Consider the following 23,731-nt stretch of genomic DNA (forward strand, 5'->3'; position numbering starts at 1 on the left):
TGCGAACTCGAAACCCGAGTGATGGGAGACGAGAAAGCGACGAATCAGCAGGTTTGATTGCGCATTAATTTGTATAAATGTGATAATATAAGGCCGGGAGTTAAGATGTTTGAGAGAGTCGAGCCGCTGAGTTCTCGAGAACCGGATGGAACCTGGTTAGAACGAAGAGTGTCGCTAAGAATCGAGTCCAGATTTTTTTTTTTTCGATTAGAAGCTATTTGGGCGTTAAATATGGAACAAATGCGGCCAAGATGAAATGGGAAATTTTAAATGATTCGCGTCGAACCTAAAAACTTAAAAGTCACGTTAAAAATTGAAAAGCGTTGTCGAAGAGAGAATTGAATGAGTCGTGTCAAACTGCGAAGATAGAAGATATGAAGTGAGTCGGACTTTTTTCGTCTTTTTGTTTGTTAATCCCAGTGGGATTCGTTGTATTTCTTTAACTATCGTCGTCAAATGAACGTGTTGGAATGCAGTTTACTTGTTTGAAAAGTCATCGTTGTTAAAAGAACTTGAAATGCGATTCGAATGACTTGTATGCATTGGATTCGTTTTTCAGCGAAAAATTTAAAATGAAATGCTGCTGTGTTGAAAAGAAAACGTCGTTTTTAAACGAAAATTATTTTATAAAAGTACAATTCGAGTCGGATTTTATTATTTGAAAAAAGTCGTCGCTGTTAAAAGAACTTAAACTGTGATTCAGACGATTTGTATGTATTTAAAAGTTATTTTTAAATACGGAATTAACATGAAATCGTGTTGTGCTGAAAAGGAGAAAAAAGGTGTCGTTTTTGAACGATAGTTATTTTGGTGATAGTACAATTCAAGTCGATTTTGTTTTGAAGAAAAAGTAGTCGCTGTTAAAAAGAATTACAATGCGATTGAGTCGACTTGTATTTAAAGTCGTTTTTAAATGAAAAATTTAAAAATTGCTAGCTGTGTCTAGCGGAGTGTTAAATGCTAGGCGTGTCTAGCGGAATGTTGAGTGCTAGGTGTGTCTAGTGGAGTGCTGAGCGCTAGGTGTGTCTAGCGGAGTGCTGAGCGCTAGGTGTGTCTAGCGGAGTGTTGAGCGCTAGGTGTATCTAGCAAAGACGGATACTACTTCCCTACTCAGTTTATGATCATGAGTCAGGGGGGCATGTAGTGAACATTGAGTGTGACTGCAGTCACGGAGGTGGCGTGCATGTTCGAACTCGAAACCCGAGCGATGGAAGACAATAAGGCAACGAATCAGCAGGTTTGATTGCACATTAAGTTGCATAAATGAGATAATATAAGGCGGGAGTTAAGATGTTTGGGAAAGTCGAGCCGTTAAGTTCTCGAGAACCGGATGGAACCTGGTTAGAACGGATTGTGTCGCTGAGAATCGAGTCCAGGTTTTTTTTTTGATTAGAGAAACATTAGCATGTCCAGTGTCGCGACCATGTCAATTTGTTTATATAAATAAAAATATATCTTGCTATTAATAACTTCGTTTAGTCCGTTAGTTATCACCTTTAACCCGGTATATATAATTTTATTTAGAAATGATACATTACAGTGTCTGTTTAATATACTGGATTTATATCTTTCAGGGGTCCTGGGATAGAAACCATCCTGTTATGACCGATCAAATCTTCAGCACCTTACAATAGTTGAAAAACTTGCAAGAACAAAATTGTTTAATGTACTGGATTTATAGCCTCCTCCCGCTTTTCGCCAAAATATTTGAGTCCTTAGTTAATCAAGCCCTAGTCCAGCACCTAACAGCTGCTAAACTCCTGACTGACAAACAATATGGATTCAGGCAAGCCCGTTCAACAGCAGATATCTTAACTGTAGTTTCTGAACGTATATACCGTTCATTGGATAAAACAGGGGAGGGTAGAGCGGTGGCCCTTGATATATCTAAGGCTTTTGACAGGGTATGGCACAATGGTCTTCTAAGGAAAATTAGATCATATGGAATCACTGGAAGAATTCATAATGTAATTAAATCCTTCTTAAGTAATAGAAAAATCAAAGTTGTCCTCGACGGATATACATCCAAACAATATGACATAAATGCGGGAGTACCTCAGGGGTCTATCCTTGGACCTCTATTATTCCTGATATTCATAAACGACCTCCCTGATAATATTGTTTTGGAGATGGGTATATTTGCCGATGACACCACTCTCTATAACAGATATGAGGGGAAAACAAATGAACACATATCCAAGGAAATGGCAGAAACACTAGAGGACGACCTCCAATCCGTAGTGGAATGGGGACAAAAATGGTTGGTCACATTCAATGCTGCTAAGACTAAGCTTGTTTCCTTCAATAACTACAAGAAACCTTCTCTACCACCAATAGCAATGGCCAAGAACACATTGCCTGAAAGTACTTCTTTTAAACTCCTTGGCCTAACGTTTACAGAGAATATGAACTGGAATAGATACGTTGAGAGCATTGCCAAGGCTGCTGCAAGGAAGGTTGGCTCGCTCTACCGTGCTAGAAAACTACTTACGCCTGCCAGTATCCTATACCTCTATAAGGCAACCATTCGCTCATGTATGGAGTACTGTTGTCACATCTGGGCTGGTGCATCTGCTGCTTGTCTCTCGCTCCTGGACAGGGTTCAAAAAAGAGTCGCCAACCTGATAGGTCCTGAACTGTCATCTAGGCTTCAACCTCTGTCCCATCGACGAGATGTTGCATCCCTCTGCCTGTTCTACAAATACTTTAATGGTGAATGCTCTGACGAACTGCAAACACTTGTACCTCCCCGACGTAACTACCCCCGACAAACCCGAAAAGCTACTAAGTCTCATCCCTTTACAGTAGAGATCCCTAGGTGCAAGAAAGCCTTTTACTCCAATAGTTTCTTCCCCAGAACTGTGGGTCTTTGGAACTCCCTTCCGGGATTCTGCTTTCCCAACTGCAATGATATGCAGAAGTTCAAGTGTAATGTTAACAAACATCTTTCTACTCTTCTCCCTTCATAATGACCCCGCTAATTAATTCCCTAATAGTAGCCCCCTGCTTCAAAGTGGCACTGTGCCTTGTTTGGGGTGAAAATTGAATTTAAAAAAAAAAAAAAAAAAAAAAAATTGTCAAATTAACGGGAATTTTTTTTTTATCTTGTTCATTGACCATTGTTCTTAGAGTTTTGCAATCACTGTAAGGCACTGAAGATTCAATTGGACATAAAGCAGTGTTATGTATAGTTTTTTGATAAAATACTTCGTATTTACTGTAGTTTGAGTTGTCCCCCTTTGCAAATTGGCTGTTTGGAGAAATGGAAAACTAGATGGCTCTGTGTGGTTTGAGCTGTCCCCCTTTGCAAATTGGCTGTTTGGAGAAATGGAAAACTAGATGGCTCTGTGTGGTTTGAGTTGTCCCCGTTTGCAAATTGGCTGTTTGGAGAAATGGAAAACTAGATGGCTCTGTGTGGTTTGAGTTGTCCCCCTTTGCAAATTGGCTGTTTGGAGAAATGGAAAACTAGATGGCTCTGGTCGTTAGTCAATTTGCATAAGTGGAAAAATGGGCAGCATATAAACGTTACTTTTTTTTAAGCAGGGGTGAAGAGCGCAGAGTGTGAAACGACGGTTGGAAGAAGTACTTCACTACAAGTTATTTCGGCGGGAACTATGGAAGCAAAGAGGATCAGCAGTGAAATGCTTAAGACGTTCTCTGGAGAGGGAGATGTTATAACCTGGATTACCAAGGTTAAACTTGTCGCTAAGTTGCAGGACATCGCGGAGGTAGCCAGCTTGACACCACTGTATCTTGATGGTGATGCTCTGGCCCTATATCTGGAGATGCGGGAGGAGGATCGACTGTCTGTTGAGGCCATTGAGGAAAAGTTGAAGGAAGCATTTACCGAAGGACCGTTTGTGGCATATGGCAAACTAAGCCATATGGTGTGGACCGGAGAGCCTGTCGATGTTTACGCCAACAATATCAGGAGGTTGATGGGACTAGCAGGATTCAATGGAGGAGGCCGTCGACAGATGGTTAAGATGGCCTTTATCAATGGCTTCCCGGACCATATTTCTATAGCTCTGCAGCAACTGCCCAGTGTAAATACTATGGAGGTGGCAGAGTTGATTACACAGGCTAGGGTGCTGGCCAGGAAAAAAAGAGAGTGAGCAGGGAATCGTAGCTGTCGCTCAACGAAGCAAACTGCAGCAGGAAATTGTGAAGGACGAAAAGCAGAGAGGACTGTGGCAGAGACCCAGGTTCTCTGGCAGATGCTACCGATGCCAAGGCCCCCATATGGCGAGGGAGTGCAGGGAGCCAAAGCCAGAAGTCACGTGTTACCGCTGTGGGGAAGTCGGCCACATCAGCAGATTCTGTCCCCAGGGAAACGAACAGGGGGAAGCCACTGCGCCGGTGGCTACCCCACTTATTCGATGAAGGTGCTTCAGGGTATGTCACCACAAGTAGAGGTGACCCTAAATGGACAAAGTGCAAAAGCCCTGGTCGACACGGGCTGTACTTCAACAATTGTCACCAAAGACATGGTTGACACATGCAATGGAACCAGCAGCATTACGGCAGTTGACGGCAGAGAGGTGAAGTGCAATGGCACAAGTATCGTTCGGTTGATGGTACGTGGGATGTCACTAACAATCCAGGCGATTGTTATTAACAAAATTGTCACGGGTGTCGATGTGGTGCTAGGGATGGACGCAATTGCTCGACTAGGGGCGTTACGGTATATAGGAACTCCATGAGATTTGGAGGACATCAAGGGGCTGCAGGTGTGCAATTCGAAAAAGGTGTCACAGGAACGGCCGGGTTAGACAAAAGTTGCACGATAGAGGACCAAGATTTCTCTGCACACTTTGATGGTGAGAAATGGACAGTCAAGTGGGCATGGAAGGGAGAACCTCCCATACTGAACAACAGAGTGGAATGCTACGATCATACGTTGCGAGGAGGCACAAGAGTTGAATTTGAGAAGGAGGTGGACCGATGGATTTCAGAGGGGATTTTAAGATCATGGACGGAGAAGGTGGAAGGTGTGCTGCCGTTAATGGCAGTTGTTCAGCCCACAAAACAAAAAGTTCGGCCAGTACTGGACTTCAGGGAGCTGAACGTACACGTTGCGTGTCACACGGGAGGCGATGTGATGGACGTGTGCGGAGAGACCATGCGAGAGTGGAGGCAGATTCAGAAGGCTGTGACGATTGTGGATTTAAAATCTGCATACCTACAGATCCACATTTCACAGGAATTCTGGAAATACCAGCTGGTCAGATACAAGGGCCGAATGTACTGCCTGACTAGGTTGGGTTTTGGCCTGAATTCTGCACCAAAAATCATGGCAGCGATCCTCAAAACGGTGCTAAGCAAGGAGGACGCAGTCAGAAGAGCCACCAGTTCCTACATTGATGATATTTTGGTGGATGAGACGGTAACAACTGCGGAGGACGTAGTAAAACACCTCAACAGCTTTGGGCTAATTGCAAAACACCCGGAATCGTTGGAGGGAGGAGCTGTGTTAGGGCTCCAACTAAGAAAGGACCAGATAGGACGGTTAGTGTTCCGGAGGGGAAATGAGATCCCGGAGGTGTCAGAAAAATTGAGCAGGCGAGAACTCTTCTCAATATGCGGAAGACTGGTGGGCCATTACCCTATTGCAGGATGGCTACAGACTGCATGTAGTTATATCAAAAGGCTAGCTAGTGGAGCGAAGTGGGAGGATGGAGTTGATAAAGAGACTGTGGACATTATGAGAGAGATTATTGAAGAGGTGAAGAGGGAGGATCCAGTGAGAGGTGTTTGGCATGTACCCAACAGTGCAGAAGGTGTTGTGTGGTGTGATGCAAGCTGTATAGCAGTGGGGGTCACCTTGGAGATAGGTGGTGTTACTGCAGAATATGCTGCTTGGTTGCGGAAGAAGGACGACATGGCTCACATAAATGTGGCGGAACTGGATGCGGTTATGAAGGGCATCAACTTAGCCTTGAAATGGGGGCTACAGAATGTTGAGGTGAGGACCGACTCAGCCACTTTCTTCTCTTGGATCCAGTCCAAAGCTACAGGAGAAAGGAGGGTGAAGACGAAAGGCTCTGCCAAGATGCTAGTAAAGCGTCGATTGATGATGTTAAGGGAGCTGATTAGGGAATTTGATCTTCAACTTAGGGTCACTATCGTTCCTTCAGCGAAGAACAGAACAGATGTGATGACGAGGGTGCGGAAGACCTTGCTAAAGGTGCCAAATGAGGCGGCTGTTGCAATATGTTGTTTGAATGAAGACACTCTGAAGGATTTGCATGACATGCACCATTTTGGAGTGGATAGAACCTTGTTCTTGGCCAGGAAGGTAGACCCCAGAATCACAAAGGAGGCCATTAGGACAGTGGTTGAGAGATGCAGCCAGTGTCAATCAATTGACCCTGTGCCGAGTAGACACGAAGCTGGTGAGGTTCAGGTGGCAGAGAACTGGAGCAGGTTGGCGATAGACGTAACGCACTATCGACAGAGGCCGTATCTGTCAATGGTCGACTGTGGACAAGGAAGAGTAGCCATTTGGAGGGAAATCAAGGCGGAAAATGCAGGTGAAATTGCAAAGGTCTTGGAAGAGGTGTTTTTGGAGAGGGGTCCAGTGACGGAAGTGCTAATGGACAATGGAACTGCCTTTCGCTCAGCTGCCATGGAGAATGTGTTGGATAAGTGGGGAGTGCGGCGCTATTTCAGGGCTGCATATAGACCAGGCGGAAACGGAATTGTCGAGCGGAATCACAGGACCATTAAGGCTATAGCTGAAAGGGGCCAGATTTCGCTGCCAGAAGCTGTCTTCTGGTATAATATGGCCCCAAAATCAGGGCAAAAAGTGGAGTCAGTGCAGAGGGCAGTCTTCAAGTACGAGTGGCGGCATCCCCAAACTGCACAAGTACCCGCGGAGGAAGGCAAGAAGCGAGCGACTGTGCGAGTGGGAGAGGAAGTGTGGATCAAACCACCTGATGCTCGCTGTACCACACGCTGGAGGAGGGGCATTGTGACAAGTGTCCAGTCCCCGAACAATGTATCTATCAACGGCATCCCTCGACACATCCTTGATGTGCGGCCGGTAGTGGTGTCATCAGAGGAAGACAGTGACGTCGAGCCAAGTAGCGACGTTCACGAAGAGACTCCAGGGAGATCGCAGTGAGAGAGACAGCCACCATGTTGGTCGAGCGACTACGTGATGGGTTGACATGTGATGATTGTGTAGATCAAGGGGGCGTGTGGTTTGAGTTGTCCCCCTTTGCAAATTGGCTGTTTGGAGAAATGGAAAACTAGATGGCTCTGGTTGATAGTCAATTTGCATAAGTGGAGAAATGGGCAGCATATAAACGGTACTTTTTTTTAAGCAGGGGTGAAGAGTGCAGAGAGTGAAACGACGGTTGGAAGAAGTGATGGCGAATTCTTTTTGTGACGGTGAATTATTTTTGGACGTTTAAGAGCTCGACCTTTTGGAAGGAACAGCTGTGTCTTATATATATATTTTTTTAAAATTTCTTTTTTTTCTACTTCACTACATTTACCCTAATGGAAACTATGGTGTGGTACACTGTTTTTTTTTCAATCAGTTCATGACTTGTCTTTATTTATATGTATAGCTTATACGCATAAAATAATTGTCACTTTTTGTTTCATTTCACTTCAGTCGAAGTCAGAAATCAAGGGGGCCTCTTTCTGGGTCTAACATTTGATCTTTATATGAGACACCTAGATATGTGAATATTCCATTGAAATTCTCTTTTATCTCTCACTAAAAGTAGTAGTAAGTAGTAAAAAAGTTGAGAACATAATTTTCTGTTCCTTAATTTAATATTTAAATATGTTATAGTATATATTTCTTGTAGTTTCTTGGTTTTACTTGATTCCAGGACAAGAATTCATCTAGTCTGGTGGAATATACAGACTTGTGCCGTTACTTGAGAAGGTACATAATTCTTTCTAAAACCAGTGTCGGCTAGCCATACTTAAGAGATTTTGAATATTTAGTCAGGATTTACTTGTAGAGAAAAAGAAACTCATGCTAGGTTATCCTAACAAACGTTTGTAGAGAGAGTCTTAAGACACTCGAGGATAATGTAATCCAGACTTTCTGCATCCCTTCTATTGCCGCCTATCACTCAAAGGGTTTTCACATTTTTTTTATTTACAACTGCTTTCTTTCCATCAAGGAACATTACTATACTGAAACACCTTCCGTATTCATTTGGTCTTACTCTGTGCAATTGCTTTACCATCCTCCTCAACTCATCAAGCAGTGCATAATGAGCGAAGTAGAGGACAGTCCAAACCAATATAATCTTTCCAGCAATCCATACAAGCAGAATAGAAAAAGTGTGCTAGACTCAAGAGGGAAAAATCACGCAATTTGTTGTTTGAAAGTGAAATTGTTTCAGGCACATACTATTTCAAACACTCTTTATGTATATACACAAATATAAAAACATACTTGGACCATACATCCATACCTTTGATGTATATACAAAAAAGATAATACGAAATATTGAAAAAAAAAAAGGTATTACTAAACAGAAACTTTCTGTTTTTTTTTTAACAATGTCTGTCTGAATATATATGTATATTAGCAAAAGTACCCGTCGTTGACTGGGTTCAAAAACAGCCTACAGAAAATGGCCTCTGATTTATGAAAGTATCATAGGTTATGAAAAGGAAGGGTTGTAAAGAGATAGCTTCGAATTGGGGGGTATCAAAACCAAAGCAAAATATGATGAAAGTAAAAATAAAATAGATAAACTCCATAATTTATTATACCATACCTGTTCATACTGAAACACTTATCACAATATTCTGTGGATCTATATTAAAAAACCTTGTTAAACTTTGTGACATATTTACATTCTATGGAGGTCAGGCACGAACGAACACACCATAATTATATTATACCATATTTCTTCAAACTGAAACATAATTATCAAAGTATACTTACGCATATAGCTATGAAAAGTCTTTATTAAAGTTTGTGCCTATTTCCATTCTATGGAGGCCAGGCGCGAACGCAGACCCCGCAATTTTATTATACCATTCCTATTTAAGTTAAAACATACTTATCAAAGTATTCTTATGTACATCTATATCAAAAACATTTGTAAACGTTTTTTTTTTTAATTTTTAAATTTTTTATTTCCATACTTTGTGGACCAGGCGCAAACGCAGACCCCACAATTTTAATGAACCACCGTTCTGCCAGATCAAACATACCCATTCCTGTGTCTCGATACATCTTCTATCATTATATGTAATCAGTTTTTTAAAATAGTCAACCATATAGGAGCCTATTCGTGACCAGACACATACACACACACATTCAGCTTTATATTATATATATATATATTACATTAAATGTGAGGTCATCAACGTTTTTCCTAAGTCCTATTTTATATACTATAATAACACAAACTATATGCTAAAATATACATTAGTTTTGAGATTGAGTAATGTTTACAAATAAATTCTGTTGAAATTTTCTAATTATTTGTAATTTATAATTAACTGGAAAATTCCCCTATCTCTTTATTTATGCATCTTATCACCCTTTTTAGCTTTATGTTGATTCAATCACTCTTTGTTTTTTTACAAAAGTACATTGTTGTATCATCTTACTGAAACATTTTAGGATTTCCCTCAAGTTAATGTTAAGCATTGCATAAAACAATATTTTAAGTAATGTAAATAAGTAAAACATATGACTTGCTAATGCTGAACTTCATACACGTCGAGGTTTCGTCATGCATACCAATGACAGTCATGTGACTACTGACGGAACATTAACTAATCAGGTTTATCTGGAGATTTATAATTGGATGTTTCTTATTACTTTACTAAAAGCATTTTTTTATGGAAATCACTGCAGACAAGGCATGATGACACTTAATATAAGGAGCTAACAAGAATGACAGATGAGTAGTGCAAAGACAGGAGATACCTACTGACCTTATTCCTGACAAGATCTAGGTTAAAAGTAGGAGGAAAACAGTCAACAGGAAGAGAATTCTACGTGCCTGCGGTTCTTAAAAAGAAGCTATTGGAATAGAAAGCTGTATTACAATGAGGTATCAAAACAGCGAATTGATGGTGACCATTAGACCAACAAGTCAAACGATCTGAAACAAAAAAGCAGGGAATAGATCAAACAATTCTGAAGAGCACATGTCATAATAGTATTCGTAGAAAAGACTGGGACTAGCTTTATCACGTCAGTGAGAGGGAGATTATACAGAAAAAGATAAGGTGGGGGCCAATTAAATTGTAGATATGTTTCTGTGCCTTATTAAGAACCCTCAAATGGGACAGAGATTCACCATCTATAATATAAATCTCACCTGTCTGTTTAAATGTTTTTATGTATGTATGTATGTATATTTGCCTAAAACTTTCGATAAAGGCGACGGATTTTCACGAGAGCGGTATCATTTTGAAGCTCGACCCTTTGAACGACAAATATCGAAAAATTGGTTAAAAACATTAATTCTTTCACTCTCGACTGGACACTTTTCTACAGGGAGGGGTCGCTTTTTTCGCCGATATTTTCGAAAGTCAACCTCTCTTTTCGATTGACTAGCCTTAATTTAAACCTACGTCACTTCCAGTTTGGCGATGGACGCAAAAGCAAAGACGTTTTTTTTTTTTTTTGCTCAACGCACACCTCTAAACACCCGGGCAACGCTGAGCACCCAGGCTAGTTCATATATATATATATATATATATATATAACACCAATACTCCATGCATGGTCTGATAACAGATTTGTAGAGATAGAGAATAACCTTAGGTGTAATAAAGCGTAAAATAATGTACGACATGAGTTTGTATTTACTTATTTACTCTATGGAAAAAATGTTTGATGTGTGTGTGCCAAATATGATTATGCTGTAAAAATAGAACTACAATAATTACTTAAATGAGCAGACAGTTTTGTTTTTTTTGTGTGTCATTTATTAGATCAAGTGAATTAACAGCATAGACTAGCTGCAGAAAATTGCAGATGTATTTTTTTAGGCAAAAAAAAACAAAATAGATCTGACATATTTTTCAGTAGGAAGAGTTTTCTTGGACACGTGCAAACAGTGGAAATATTCTCATGGAATAATTATGACATCAGCAAACTAAGTTCAAATGCTGTTCGTTTTATTACTTTACCTTTATGCACATAAAGTACAGAGAAAGGGATGAACCGTTGTCTATTGCAGATATACATAAAATAGCTGTTCATGTTCTATAAGAGTTATGAATAATTAATTTTCAATCGCAATTCTATTTCAGTTTCAAATAAGCCTAATGTCATAAGATAAACAAAAAAACTCAAATGCATTTTATTCTCAGTCATAGCAAAACTATGTACAAAACTGATATGTCATTCAAAAGGACTATATTTGTTTGAAGTAGATGTGTGGTCTTGGCGACAGTATTTTAGTGGTAATCTAGCAAGTTGCCTTACCGTACGGGTGTTCGTGGTTGGAACTAGTAATATCTTTTAGCAGCGCATCTTTCGACACCTTCTTCAAACTTTTCTACCAGTTGGTATTTATGACTTATAATTAGCCAATCATATTTTTTTAGGCGAGATATTCATTATATCATAAACAAAAGAGAAAACTGAACATTCATGATTATTAAGAGAATTAAAAATTAAGGGACACTCTATGACCCATTGAGTCAGTATTATATCTAATGTATCAACTTATATACTACAAAAACTTGCTTGTCACTCTGCACATTGAATGAGGTCATAAAGGGATTAATTTACTCACTAGAACAGGTTAAATACATTCGAAAAAAATTTTATGGTGTGAAAATTCTGAACAAAATGATGACAACATGCAATAAAAAAGAGGACATAAACGAATTGTGACTGTATATTTATATCATAAGAACCATATAAATCCAAATGATCTAGATGGTTTATCTAGTAAATATGTGCAATTTATACTACTGAAACGTATTAATGGTTTGTTAGCTTGTCTTTATGCACAGTGGATGACGTCACAAAGCAATGGGGCTATGAAGGTCGTTTTGGGAGGTCACCATTTATAAAATCTTCATTTTTGTTGAGGGCTTTAACCTGTGATAAAACATATTGTAAAAACAAACAAAATACGAATTCCAAGATATGAATTCACTGTAATTATTTCTTAGATCTGCAACAAAAATAAATATTTACAGACTGGGAATAAATTGTTTGTAAATGTTTTGTGGACTGTAGGTATAAAAATAATTGTTAATATTTATTTATAAAACTGTTGAACCCTCTTAAGAGGATTTAGGGAATTAAGAAAAAGCGATCAACCTAAATGTAAAACGGAATATTTCGACTTCATGTTATTGAATACTCTCTGAGTGTTTACTTTTATGCATGCTGATTTGGCATTTATAGGCATTTAGTTTCATTCAATGCCTGTGTTAATTATTGGTAACAATAATGTAGAATGCAGTTAAGGTTACCTTTGTGACTTGGTTCAAATCTCTCAACTAACAGTAATTGTCACTTCCTACCTTGATGATTGCGTAAGCATTAAACATTAATGTCTGCAAGTATGAAAATAATTGTCAACATTTATTTTCTTTAAATATTTTCCTTACATTTATATAAATATACATTCGTACATATATGTAAAATATATTTGCGACATTATACAGCATAATTACATTGACACACCGGTTCTCGTCAGATCACCGAAGTTAAGCAATGTTGAGCCTGGTTAGTATCAGATGGGTGTCCATTTGGGAATTCTAGGCGCTATATGTGCTCTCCACTTATCTCGGCATTTGTTTCCAGTCGTCTTGTGCTTCACTTGCCACTGGTATTTAACAATGTACTCTCAGGAGATGTGTGGTTGGAGATTGCGCACCTCCTGCCAAAAAAATTGCACACGCAGGCAACCCTTCATGGGTATCCTTAGTCTGTCCAAGACTGAAGGAGCCTGCCTGTATTTGGGACACTTTATATATAATTCTACATTTTGGTGAACACATATGTTTAGTTAAATAGTTTTATCATTAAATGAAACCTGAAAATGTTTCTATCTGTGCCTACTCTCTACATAATTAATGATTTCATTTAATAATAGCACCCCCAAAGAAAACACGTGTGTCCATCAAAGTGTTAGACTTGCAATACCTGATCAACGTGTGTGATATGAGAATCTATATAATAGTCTGCTTATTTATTCCTTTATTAGTTTGTACGTAATAGAAAACTTCAACTCGCTTTTTCTTTGTAACATTTATTTCTTCATTGTTATGGCCGTAATGTCACCGGTGTGATCGTCTTCTCGAGCATCGTTCACGCCTCTCACGTGACATCATTTTGCATGCATTTGCGCCCAAGTTATTTTACAATATATTTGCTTCATGTTATTGTTTTTCTGTTGAAAAAACTAATTTTTTGCGCTATCCAGAAAAATGGCAGCTTTATTTAAACATATATGTTGATTAAATATATATCTCATTCCGTGGAATTTCCACAGGTCCTGCTAGTGGTGAATATTTACAAAAACTATCATTAGCTTTAACTTTTTTATCATAATATCTATTGTTCGATACATTTACTTACATGATTCATACATTCTTCTGTACTTGGATTGCTGGCAAAATAGACAGCAATAGAATTCCTGTGATTGTTTTCACAATCATCGATGGACCTCTGAAATTCAAGAAAGAATGGAGCCTTATTAAAAGTAGTTAACATTCATTTCAAATCACAAACTTTTGATAAAATTGAAAAACGAACCAATAACATTGACAAAAGAAAAACATTTTAAAAAATATTTCCTTTTTACAAAGGAGTCACCACTTATCAAGGCCCGGAGATTACTCGAGGATAAGAGTTAATGAATGTACAGTAGTCAATGGAACAACATCGTAGTAATCGTTAGTAGTGGAAATTTGGTAAATTGGATTACTTAAGGGGATGGCTCATCAAGAAAACATAGATAAAATAAAAAAGTTAGCTGAAAATATTTTGAAAACCTCTTTGAATGAAGACATATGAAAATAAAAGTTGTCATTCAGTAAATGGAAAACATTTTTTTGAAAATATACATGCAATCAAAGCAATGAACATCAAAATAAAAATATTTGCATTTCTATCAACCTTGAATAGCGACTATGTTGCTCTTGCCTAAGGTAGAAAAACCATCTATTGCTGTTGGCAATCAATTTGACATCTTTTTTTTTTTTTTTTTTGCAATACCTGAGCTCTGTTAATCACTCTTAAAATCTTGTTGAGATTTTCCTCGATCCTATGAGAAATTGTAAAGCAAAAATATTCAAATGTTTCTAAGACTTTCATTTTCGTTCAGATTGCTTTAAAACTTGACAGCATGACTGCAAAGATTTTCAAAAGAAAAAAAAAATTGTTAAAACTTCAAGCACAAGTCAGTCTATTGTCCGTTGTACACCTAGTAATTTATTCACACACTTTGCCTACAGCACCTGATATTCTCAAATGGTGACTCAGTTATGTACTGACCAAGTTCAACACTGCTTAATCTAAATGATCTTATACTAACTAGTGTGTGTAATTTACATTACTTGGGATATTCCCCAATAAAGTGAATGTTAATTAAACGACTGATAAATGATGAATTGGATGAATAGCTTAGTTTTCTTATTTATCGTTTGTTATTCTTTCCTGCTTCTCAAGAATGATTATTGCTGTTTGTCAAGTCAAACATTGATTACTTCCAAACCCAAGTAAGGGGATGCTATTTATTACACAATTTGGCCTAAAAATAGTGTAGTGTGGGGGGAATTAGATGAGACTTTCGGCCACTCATATACTACCTTACCTAATTCGAACTAAAGATGATCCATTACTATTAACATTACCTTTCACCAGTCATTTTATATCCATTATGTGCAAACAATAACTATAATATCACCTGTAATCTATTCATTTTATTACGATTCCACATTTCAAATCACCTCCATGACAAGATACTCGTCTCTTGTACACACCGTAATTTATTTATACACTTAGATGGGGTGTTTACTACAGCATCTGGTAACGCTAAGTATTGACTAAATTCAACATTGCTTCACTTTGCTGATCTGATTGGAACAAGTATGTCCATGTAATTTACATTACTTGAAATATTTCTTGATGATGCATGATTTCAATTATACAATGAGGAATGGGACAAAAAACACCCTCCCCCAAAAAACACTATGAAATAGAATCTAAGGTGGGTTACTAAAACCTTCCCAACATTCTTCAAGTGACCAAAATAGAAAGGAACCCAAAAGAATTTTTAAATTATGCCTACCCTAATCATCATAAAATCATATAATACTGAATGTCATGTCCACTTGCTGTCAATTTTGCATTCCCACCCAAACTGACAGAGGGTTTGACAGCTGTCTATTGGTTGTCTTGACCATAAAAAAGGTGTGGATAATACTGACTAATGGACAATAAAAATAGAAAGCAATAGTTACTGACGTTGTTATATCAATATTTGAGAAAATTTATGTCAACAAAGTTGATCAAAAACAGTAATAGAAAACGCCATGTACATTCGGAGTACAATCAGTGCTTTCGGATAAAAAGAAACACATCAGTAAAAGGAAATATTGTGTTCATTTCCAATATGACCAAAAAAGACAGTCGTTCTTAAAATTATCTCGAAAACGTATTCATGCATTATGTTGTAAACATTTAAAAAAAATTACTCATACTTTTGACACAACACAATACAATGATAAGGAGGAGGAATGAAAGTATAATCATAAACGAATTGTTTTACATGTAAATTTAATTTGTTCAAACTTAAAATATCGTTTATGAACTTGTGTATTTGTTCATTACATAATTTCTGGCAGATGCTGCATTCATCTCATAGCTCACATCACATGATGTTCTCACTGCATGGATTGCATCACACTGTGTTCATTGTATATCCCTCTGTCAGATACTGTGCTCATTACATTACACTCAGCATGAACCGCCTATATTGAATGCCTCTCGTCACACACCGCATTTATTGAATGCCTCTCGTCACACACCGCATTCATTGAATGCCTCTTGTCACACACCGCATTCATTGAATGCCTCTTGTCACACACCGCATTTATTGAATGCCTCTCGTCACACACCGTATTCATTGAATGCCTCTTGTCACACACCGCATTTATTGAATGCCTCTCGTCACACACCGCATTCATTGAATGCCTCTTGTCACACACCGCATTTATTGAATGCCTCTCGTCACACACCGCATTTATTGAATGCCTCTTGTCACACACCGCATTTATTGAATGCCTCTCGTCACACACCGCATTCATTGAATGCCTCTCGTCACACACCGCATTCATTTCATTACTCCCTGTTACAGTTTATGCTATGTGTAGGTTATATTTCTGTATTTATCCTTCAATTTGCACACTCAATCATAACATGGCATTTTTCAGAAACTCCTAGTAAGAAGGAGGAGTATATAGGTGTTATTTTATTTTTAGTTATGCAAGGGGATTACCTTAATAGAGAGGTCATTGTTTATAACTTTTTTGGATGAAATCTAAGTAAAATTTATGTAGCAGAGTATAAGTGTAAGCTTTCGAGAAATAAGACTAATACATAACGCAGTATAAAATTGGTGTTATTGGATAAGGTTTGTGGATATATGGTTTCCCAATCTAATTATAAACCATGCAAAGTCTTACTGCTAATCCAGTCTCTAAATACGGAAGATAGCCCAAAGTTCCATTTTGGTAGATAACTTAAAATACATGAGAATATTAAGAGCAATTTATTTTTGACTGTGAGGAGAACAGTTTGAAACAATGCAAAAAACATTTAAAAAAAAAAAAAAAAAAAAAAAACTACCTCATCTCAAAAATATCATAAAATATTACGAGCAGCAATGTTTTTTTGTAAGATACTTAATGGTTCCGGCAATATATCATTACATTGCTATTCTATTAAAACGATAAAGAATACAATATAATAGCAAGTGAGAGGGTTTTGATGATTTTCTTTTACTGAACGACTTTTCTTTTTTCGCTTCAAAATAATTCTTTAAATCATGAACACTTGATTTATTTTCTCTTCTGCCATTGAGAAAAGAAAGTCCGTAATCGCACCGTCACAATTCTTCAGACATGTACTTAAGAATATTGCGTATAAATTTCATTTACCCATTACAATATTGGCGATTCCGATTCACTTACGACTTTATACAAGTTGAAGCAGTAAATCACAATTTGAGATCTCGTGTCTCTGAAGAATGCAACACATTACAAAAGTTGAAGAATTGGTTGTGACTCTTAACTATGTGATGATAATGCTGAGTGCAAGTTATAACGTAATGAAAAAATATGATGTGATACAAACAAAACAAACATGAATTTTTGAGATGAGGATCGGTAATTCTTATTATTTGGATTATTCGAACTACTGTTCTCATCTTGACTGCTCACAACTTGGGAAAATATCTTCTATCCTCGTTTAAAAGAAAATTTCTGAGAGAACAGTCTTATGATAACAGAACCGATACTACACTTCTCGCTCGCATTAAAAGACATTACAATAATAAATTAAATCAGGATTTTTTTATTCATTTAAAAAACAAAAATGCCATCTTATATTTCTAAATTTTTGAAGTGAGGATTGAAAATTCTTATTATTTGGACTATTCGAACTACTGTTCTCATTTTCAGTGTTTGCAACTTAGTAGAAATATCTCCTATCCTTGTAATTCCTAAGAGGACGGTATCATAATAACAAAACCGATGCTACATTATCCACCCACATTAAAAGACAATGCAATAAGAAATTAAATCACGGGTTTCTTTTTATTCGTTTTTTATTCATTTAAAAATGTCTACACATAAAAAAAATATTATATTATAGTTATTAGCCTTTTTGTTAAGATCAAATTGATGTATCCGTTCTAAGCAACAGGAGACGTTTTAATATCGACGAAATTGTGTGAAAATAACAATATATGGCAATGCAAATTGCAAATGTATATTACAGAATATAAATTTATCAAAAACATTTTTAGAAATAAAATCAGTCTTATTTATTGCGGACTATTATTCTCATCTTTATTAGTTGTTGTTTCATGTTGTTAAACAACAATAAAGATGAGAATAATAATCCGCAATAAATAAATATAAATAATACTCATCTCAATAATGAATTCCAATTAAAATAACATATAAATCATTCTTGTTATTTAGTTATAGGATAACATTCTTTAGTGCCAAACAAGTTGACAGTTTTATAATAAGATTATGATATTTACAATATTCATCATTTTTTGTAGAATCGCCGTGGAGTTGTAATGGTTGCATCAATCTTGGCAATATTTTTTAATTTTTATTTTTAGAATCTGTGTAAAAATATGGATTCCGTTCAGTCTTACATAATGAATACCCACCCTTTATAAGAATGTATAGTGAGCAAGACTTGCACAATCTTCAACCGCATTTCTCAGAAATTAGTATTGCTTGAGCCCAGGGACGTGGAACAGTTCATTGCAATTAGAATCAATACCAAGACAGCAAAGAAAAATACTTATGTTACAGTTTTATTTCTTGACTAATTGCACATCAAAAACTTGAAAATTTAGTTTACGCAAATATTTAATCATCCATAGTTGGAAGGCGGATATATGGATTCATACCATTTGTAACTGATGAAAATCATAAAATAACTACTACAGAACTTGAACTTTGCACGTTGAGCTCAACGTATGTGCCTGTAACCATTACACAATGTCACTTCCATAGAATCTGTATTTGTTTATATTCGTCTGTGGTTTACATCTATTATATAAAGCGCAAAAATCTGTTTTAATGTTCAGCTAAAACTTGAAAAATACTCAACAAACACTCACAAAGTTGGTAATTTGTTTTAATTAGTGTAACCACAGATGTATAATATATAAATTTAACCAAATATTCATCATTTGGTGTGGAGGAGGGGTCAAATGGGCATTTATATCATTTAATGCCATCAATACATACACATATCTTTTAATGTTATAATGTAAAAGGAAATAACTCAGAATTGTTTCACTTATGCCGACTCGAGTTGTGCGTGTGTGTGCTTGTCTTGGACAAAGAAAGAGAGGGTAGCGATGAGAAATATAAAAGTGAAGATAGAACATTTTGTGGGTTGGCGTTTATAAGAAGCAATTCATGTATCATCTATTCAAAATATATCATTTAAGTTTTCATACAAAAATATAGAAATAAATTAAATTATGCAAATATTTATCTCACAATCATTAAACCAAATATTTCAAAGAGACATTCCCTTTTATAGTTAGATTTTCAAATACACCTTTAAAGAATATTTTGAATATAAAAGTCTGGATAAAAATAATTGTAAAACTATTACAAAAAATAGTATTCTCTTGAACCCCCATTTCAGACACTTTTTCCAAGACAACATCTAGGCTGCTTTCTTTTCATGGCATTATTCTATACACAACTTATAGTTCTGTCTTTTATTTGGTTGTTTCTTTCTTTTATATATATTTAAGCAATGGAATGACTGGAATTATATATGCAGGCTCTCTATCCAGTCTTTGGATTCTCCTATGAAGAGATGCAAAGGAGAACATTACCATTGTCTAGGCATAAATAGGTTCGATTGAGTCGATAACAACTGTTATTAAAAATAGTCCCTCCATGAAATAAATTTGTAAAGATTTTTCATAGTGGATAACCAGGCACATCCATACCAAAAAACAATTACCATCAAATACTTCTTAGATTTTTAAAGTGATGTGATCTGATATATATATATATATATATATATATATATATATATATATATATATATGAGTTGGGACGATTAATCGGAATTGGGAATCGGAAAAATCGGTGTCTATTTTCTGATGCAAAAACGATTCTTTTGATTGTTTTTTTTATTTGATTTTATCTAAAGCAAAATGTTGGTGGTAATAAAAATAAAATAATAAATATTTATTGATTTTAAAATACTAGTAAAGCTAAAATTTATAGATCATCCGCCACAAGTGTAATTTTACGTTTACGAAAATATCTACACATTTAACATGTGTTTTTTTATGGAAATCGGGGAAAATAACAACTCTATAGTTAAATATTTAGAAATTTATAAAGAATCGGAATCGGTAATTGTATCGGAATCTATTTGTTTTGAATTTGAAATCTATTAGTTTTAATACTGCAAACAGTTGTACATTGCAATCATTTTTTCATATTTCAGCTTTGACTGAAATTCTGAACACTTTAATTGTACTCATTTTATAGTTTTTAAATCTTTTTCTTGTTAAATATGTTGTTATTAGCCAGTACTGTTCTCTTTTCTTATATCTAAAATTAAAAAAAAAAAAACCGTCACCCATGGAAACGAGGGTTTTCCAAATTAATTTGCACCGGTATCTAAACATGAAGTACACGGCCTTTCTTCTACGGTACACATTCTTTAACTATCTTAATCCTAAAGAAACGCGATGCGTCCTTATTCTATCTTTTCATTTTTGCAGTTTTTATCTTGATTTGCAATTTCTTTGTTTTAAATTGAATTTTGTCACCCCCCCCCATAAACTGGGAAAAATCAGTGCCAAAATTATTTTCCATATTCCACCTGTCATACAGTTGACTGCAATGCTCTTATTCTAATACTCTAAATCAACCCCTTCTGAACCACTAACGTTGTTATTTTTTAACGTTAGTTCATGACAGTTTCCTGTACGCCAAATTCTGAATTTGTCACAAACGGATCTCTTTTTACGATAGCGGGTAGAAGAACTTTATTAAGTAATATACTTAATATGTACAATTCGTATATACTAAAATATGACCATCTTGCTACCTATATCTAATCACTTATACTGGATCCTCAACAGCTTTCATCTTACTTTCAGTATACTTGTACCGTAACATTACATCTTGTATGACTACTAAGGTATTTTCTGAATAGATACATAATTTTTCCCGATCAGCTCAACATCCAGTTATTGTACATCTAGCCTTTATCTAATTCCTTATATCACTTTGAATTTTACCTTAAATTTTTATTCTACTCTTATGCTAAGAAGAACAATTTATAATACTCTATTCAACTACTTTAAAAACAAAATTAGACAGCCGCAGCTACAATATCAGAAACTCCCTTGAGATGCTTTGTGCCTGGCCTAAATTATGGACTTAAACAATAAACCACGACACTATGTACCTATGATTTCTCTCAAAACCGTAAAAATACTGCTGCTAGTATGCTACGTATATCCAATTATATCCTACAAATACTTTACCTCTTTGTCTGTTTTGCATGACTAACCTTTTTTTTTTTTAACTAAACTCTACCCAAAATTCTATATTCTATACTGTACTCTGCTGGTTAAACCCTCTCTTCTGATCACTAACCAATTACTCTATTTCTCAAGCTGCCATTAAATCTAATCATTTTCACGTAACTTGGAGGGGTTTTAGCTCTCAACCCTCAACCTTAGAAGACTGACTTTTTGAAATCGATATACATTAACATCTAAATGCTAAGGCATGCATTAGAGTATACTCTTAGTCATTAACAATGAAAATGAAAAGTACAGCAATGTCCTTTTTTAATCACTTTGAGGAGTGTAACTTTTCAGTAGATACATAACCTACTAAATAACCGATTAACATTAACTACACATGGGGGGCGGATCGCAAAAATACCTGGTTTATGGCCCAGGCGCGGGGTGAACTTTCTCGGTGCTGATGGATCCATAGATCTTCCCAGGTCATCCGCCTAAGAGAGGGAAAACTGAAGCTAAACCTAGGAGAGGGAGACCTCATCCCAGATGACAACCTTCCTATCACAGGGACTGGGCAGAATCACCCAGTGGTCGACCTTGTTTCCTGACTAGGGCAATGAACGCCGTTTTCCCTGCTTCCGGAACATGTATGCCGGTACAGTTGGACTGGGCTGACTTTTGTCTGATGGGTTGATGGTACCAGATTGACAGTTCCTGGCTGCTGTTTCCGACTGATGGTACAGGTGCCCTTTGGTAGCACTTAGAGCGGCTGCTCCATCAACAGTTGTATAATATTGGGATGATTGTAGTGCCATGTCATGCATGGAAAGGGACCCTACACTCATCCCCGGTGGGCTTTTCTGAAGCCACAATCCTGTCGGTGAGGAGTCAGCTGATGATCTACTTGTATTGCATGTCTGATATTCTGCACAACCACTTGTCCAGCACTTGTCACTCACCTTAACTGAAACCTCTAAATTAAATAAAATGAAATGACATTTCAAGCAAAAATTACGTTTAAACCAGGTGCAAACTCAAAGAAAACCAATCTGCCTCCTCCCATGAGGCTTGCATTTATGAATATCCGCAGGCTTAGAAGTAACTTAGATGATGTTGAATCATTTCTCCTAATAAACAACCTGGATATCTTAGAATTAAGTGAAACTAACCTACACTCCTCCATTCCCTCTAACCACTTTAACATGCCTGGTTATCTCCTACTCTGCTCTAAGGACTCAGACAGACATATACACGGGCCTGGAGTCTATATTCGTAATACCCTCCCCCTGACTAGAGAAACAAAACTAGAATTAGACGACCAGGCCTTTATGTGCTTCAGGCTAAACATGCAACATAATATTAGCTACATGTATTTTCTCTACCGCTCTCCTTCAACCCAGGACTGTACCCTAATAAACAAAGTCTTTAATCGCATAGATACAGCACTGTCCCTCAATAGTAGCGCACAAGTACATGTATTTAATGACTTCAATGTCTACCACAGTAACTGGCTTAGATTCTCTACTTACACAGACGTAGCTGGTAGCACAACACATAGCTTCTCTATATCTCATTCCCTATCACAGACAGTTACATTTCTGACCTGTTTCTCAGACCAGCAAGATCAACATGCCTCACTTCTAGATCTAGTTCTGACCACAGTTCCCAATGATTGTATAACAAATGCCCATAGCCCACTCGGGAATGCTGATCACATTGTGATAATGGTAGAAATCAGCCTAAATTCTTGACCTAAAACTGATGACAAACTGCTCAAATCAACGAGGTATTACAAAAAGGGTGACTGGGAAGCCATCGGGGGATCTCATCAGATATGTCCCATGGGGAAATATCTTTTCTCTTCCAGTTGAACAGTGCGAAAATACGACCACTCAATGATTCAAAATTGCACATATTCCCTCATGGAAATTCTATAGCAAGCCCCACTCTCCCCAATGGTTTACTTCTACTTATGCAGCTGCCATTGCTCAAAGGCAGCATGCTTACTGCCGATTCAACCGACATAAGTCTAGTTCAAGCAGACAGAAGTATATAGAAGCTAGAAGTAATTGTAAGAGAGAAATAGCGACAGATAAGACAGAATACACAGAAACCACCAGAAAACGCACCGAAGCACAGAAATTAGGAACCTGTGATTTTTAAAAAATCTACAACAGTGTAGTAAATAATGGGCAGTCAATGATTCCCCCACTATCAAACAATCGTGAAATTGTTTGCACGGCACCCAAGAAGGCTAACCTGCTTGCCAGTCAGTTTGCCTCAAACTAAACATTGGACCCGGCACACCACTCCCTCCCTGATTTTCCTTTGCGGACAGACAAAATAAAAATCACCCTTCTCAGGTACATGGTATCATAAACAACCTAGAAACGTCAAAAGAATGTGGACCCAATCTTATCTCGGCTGTGCTATTAAAAAAAGGTACTCCTGCAGTATTTTACCCACCGATTTCACGATCTTAGCCGAGCGTTGATCGA

At 36.9% G+C, this 23,731-nt stretch overlaps 1 protein-coding gene across 1 annotated transcript in view; it reads right to left on the minus strand.

Moving 5' to 3' along the window:
• LOC145292193 (cilia- and flagella-associated protein 65-like) overlaps positions 1 to 23,731 on the minus strand; it is a 2,765,874-nt gene that overhangs the window by 2,035,241 nt on the left and 706,902 nt on the right. The window contains exon 14 of the mRNA XM_080138498.1: positions 13,547 to 13,636. Within this exon, the coding sequence (XP_079994624.1) occupies positions 13,547 to 13,636 (90 nt within the window). The remainder of the gene's footprint in view (positions 1 to 13,546; positions 13,637 to 23,731) is intronic.

This window comes from Euprymna scolopes, chromosome 13, assembly GCF_053919585.1.
Source record: "Euprymna scolopes isolate OS-2025 chromosome 13, ASM5391958v1, whole genome shotgun sequence".
In the NCBI taxonomy this organism is placed as follows: Eukaryota; Metazoa; Mollusca; class Cephalopoda; order Sepiida; family Sepiolidae; genus Euprymna; species Euprymna scolopes.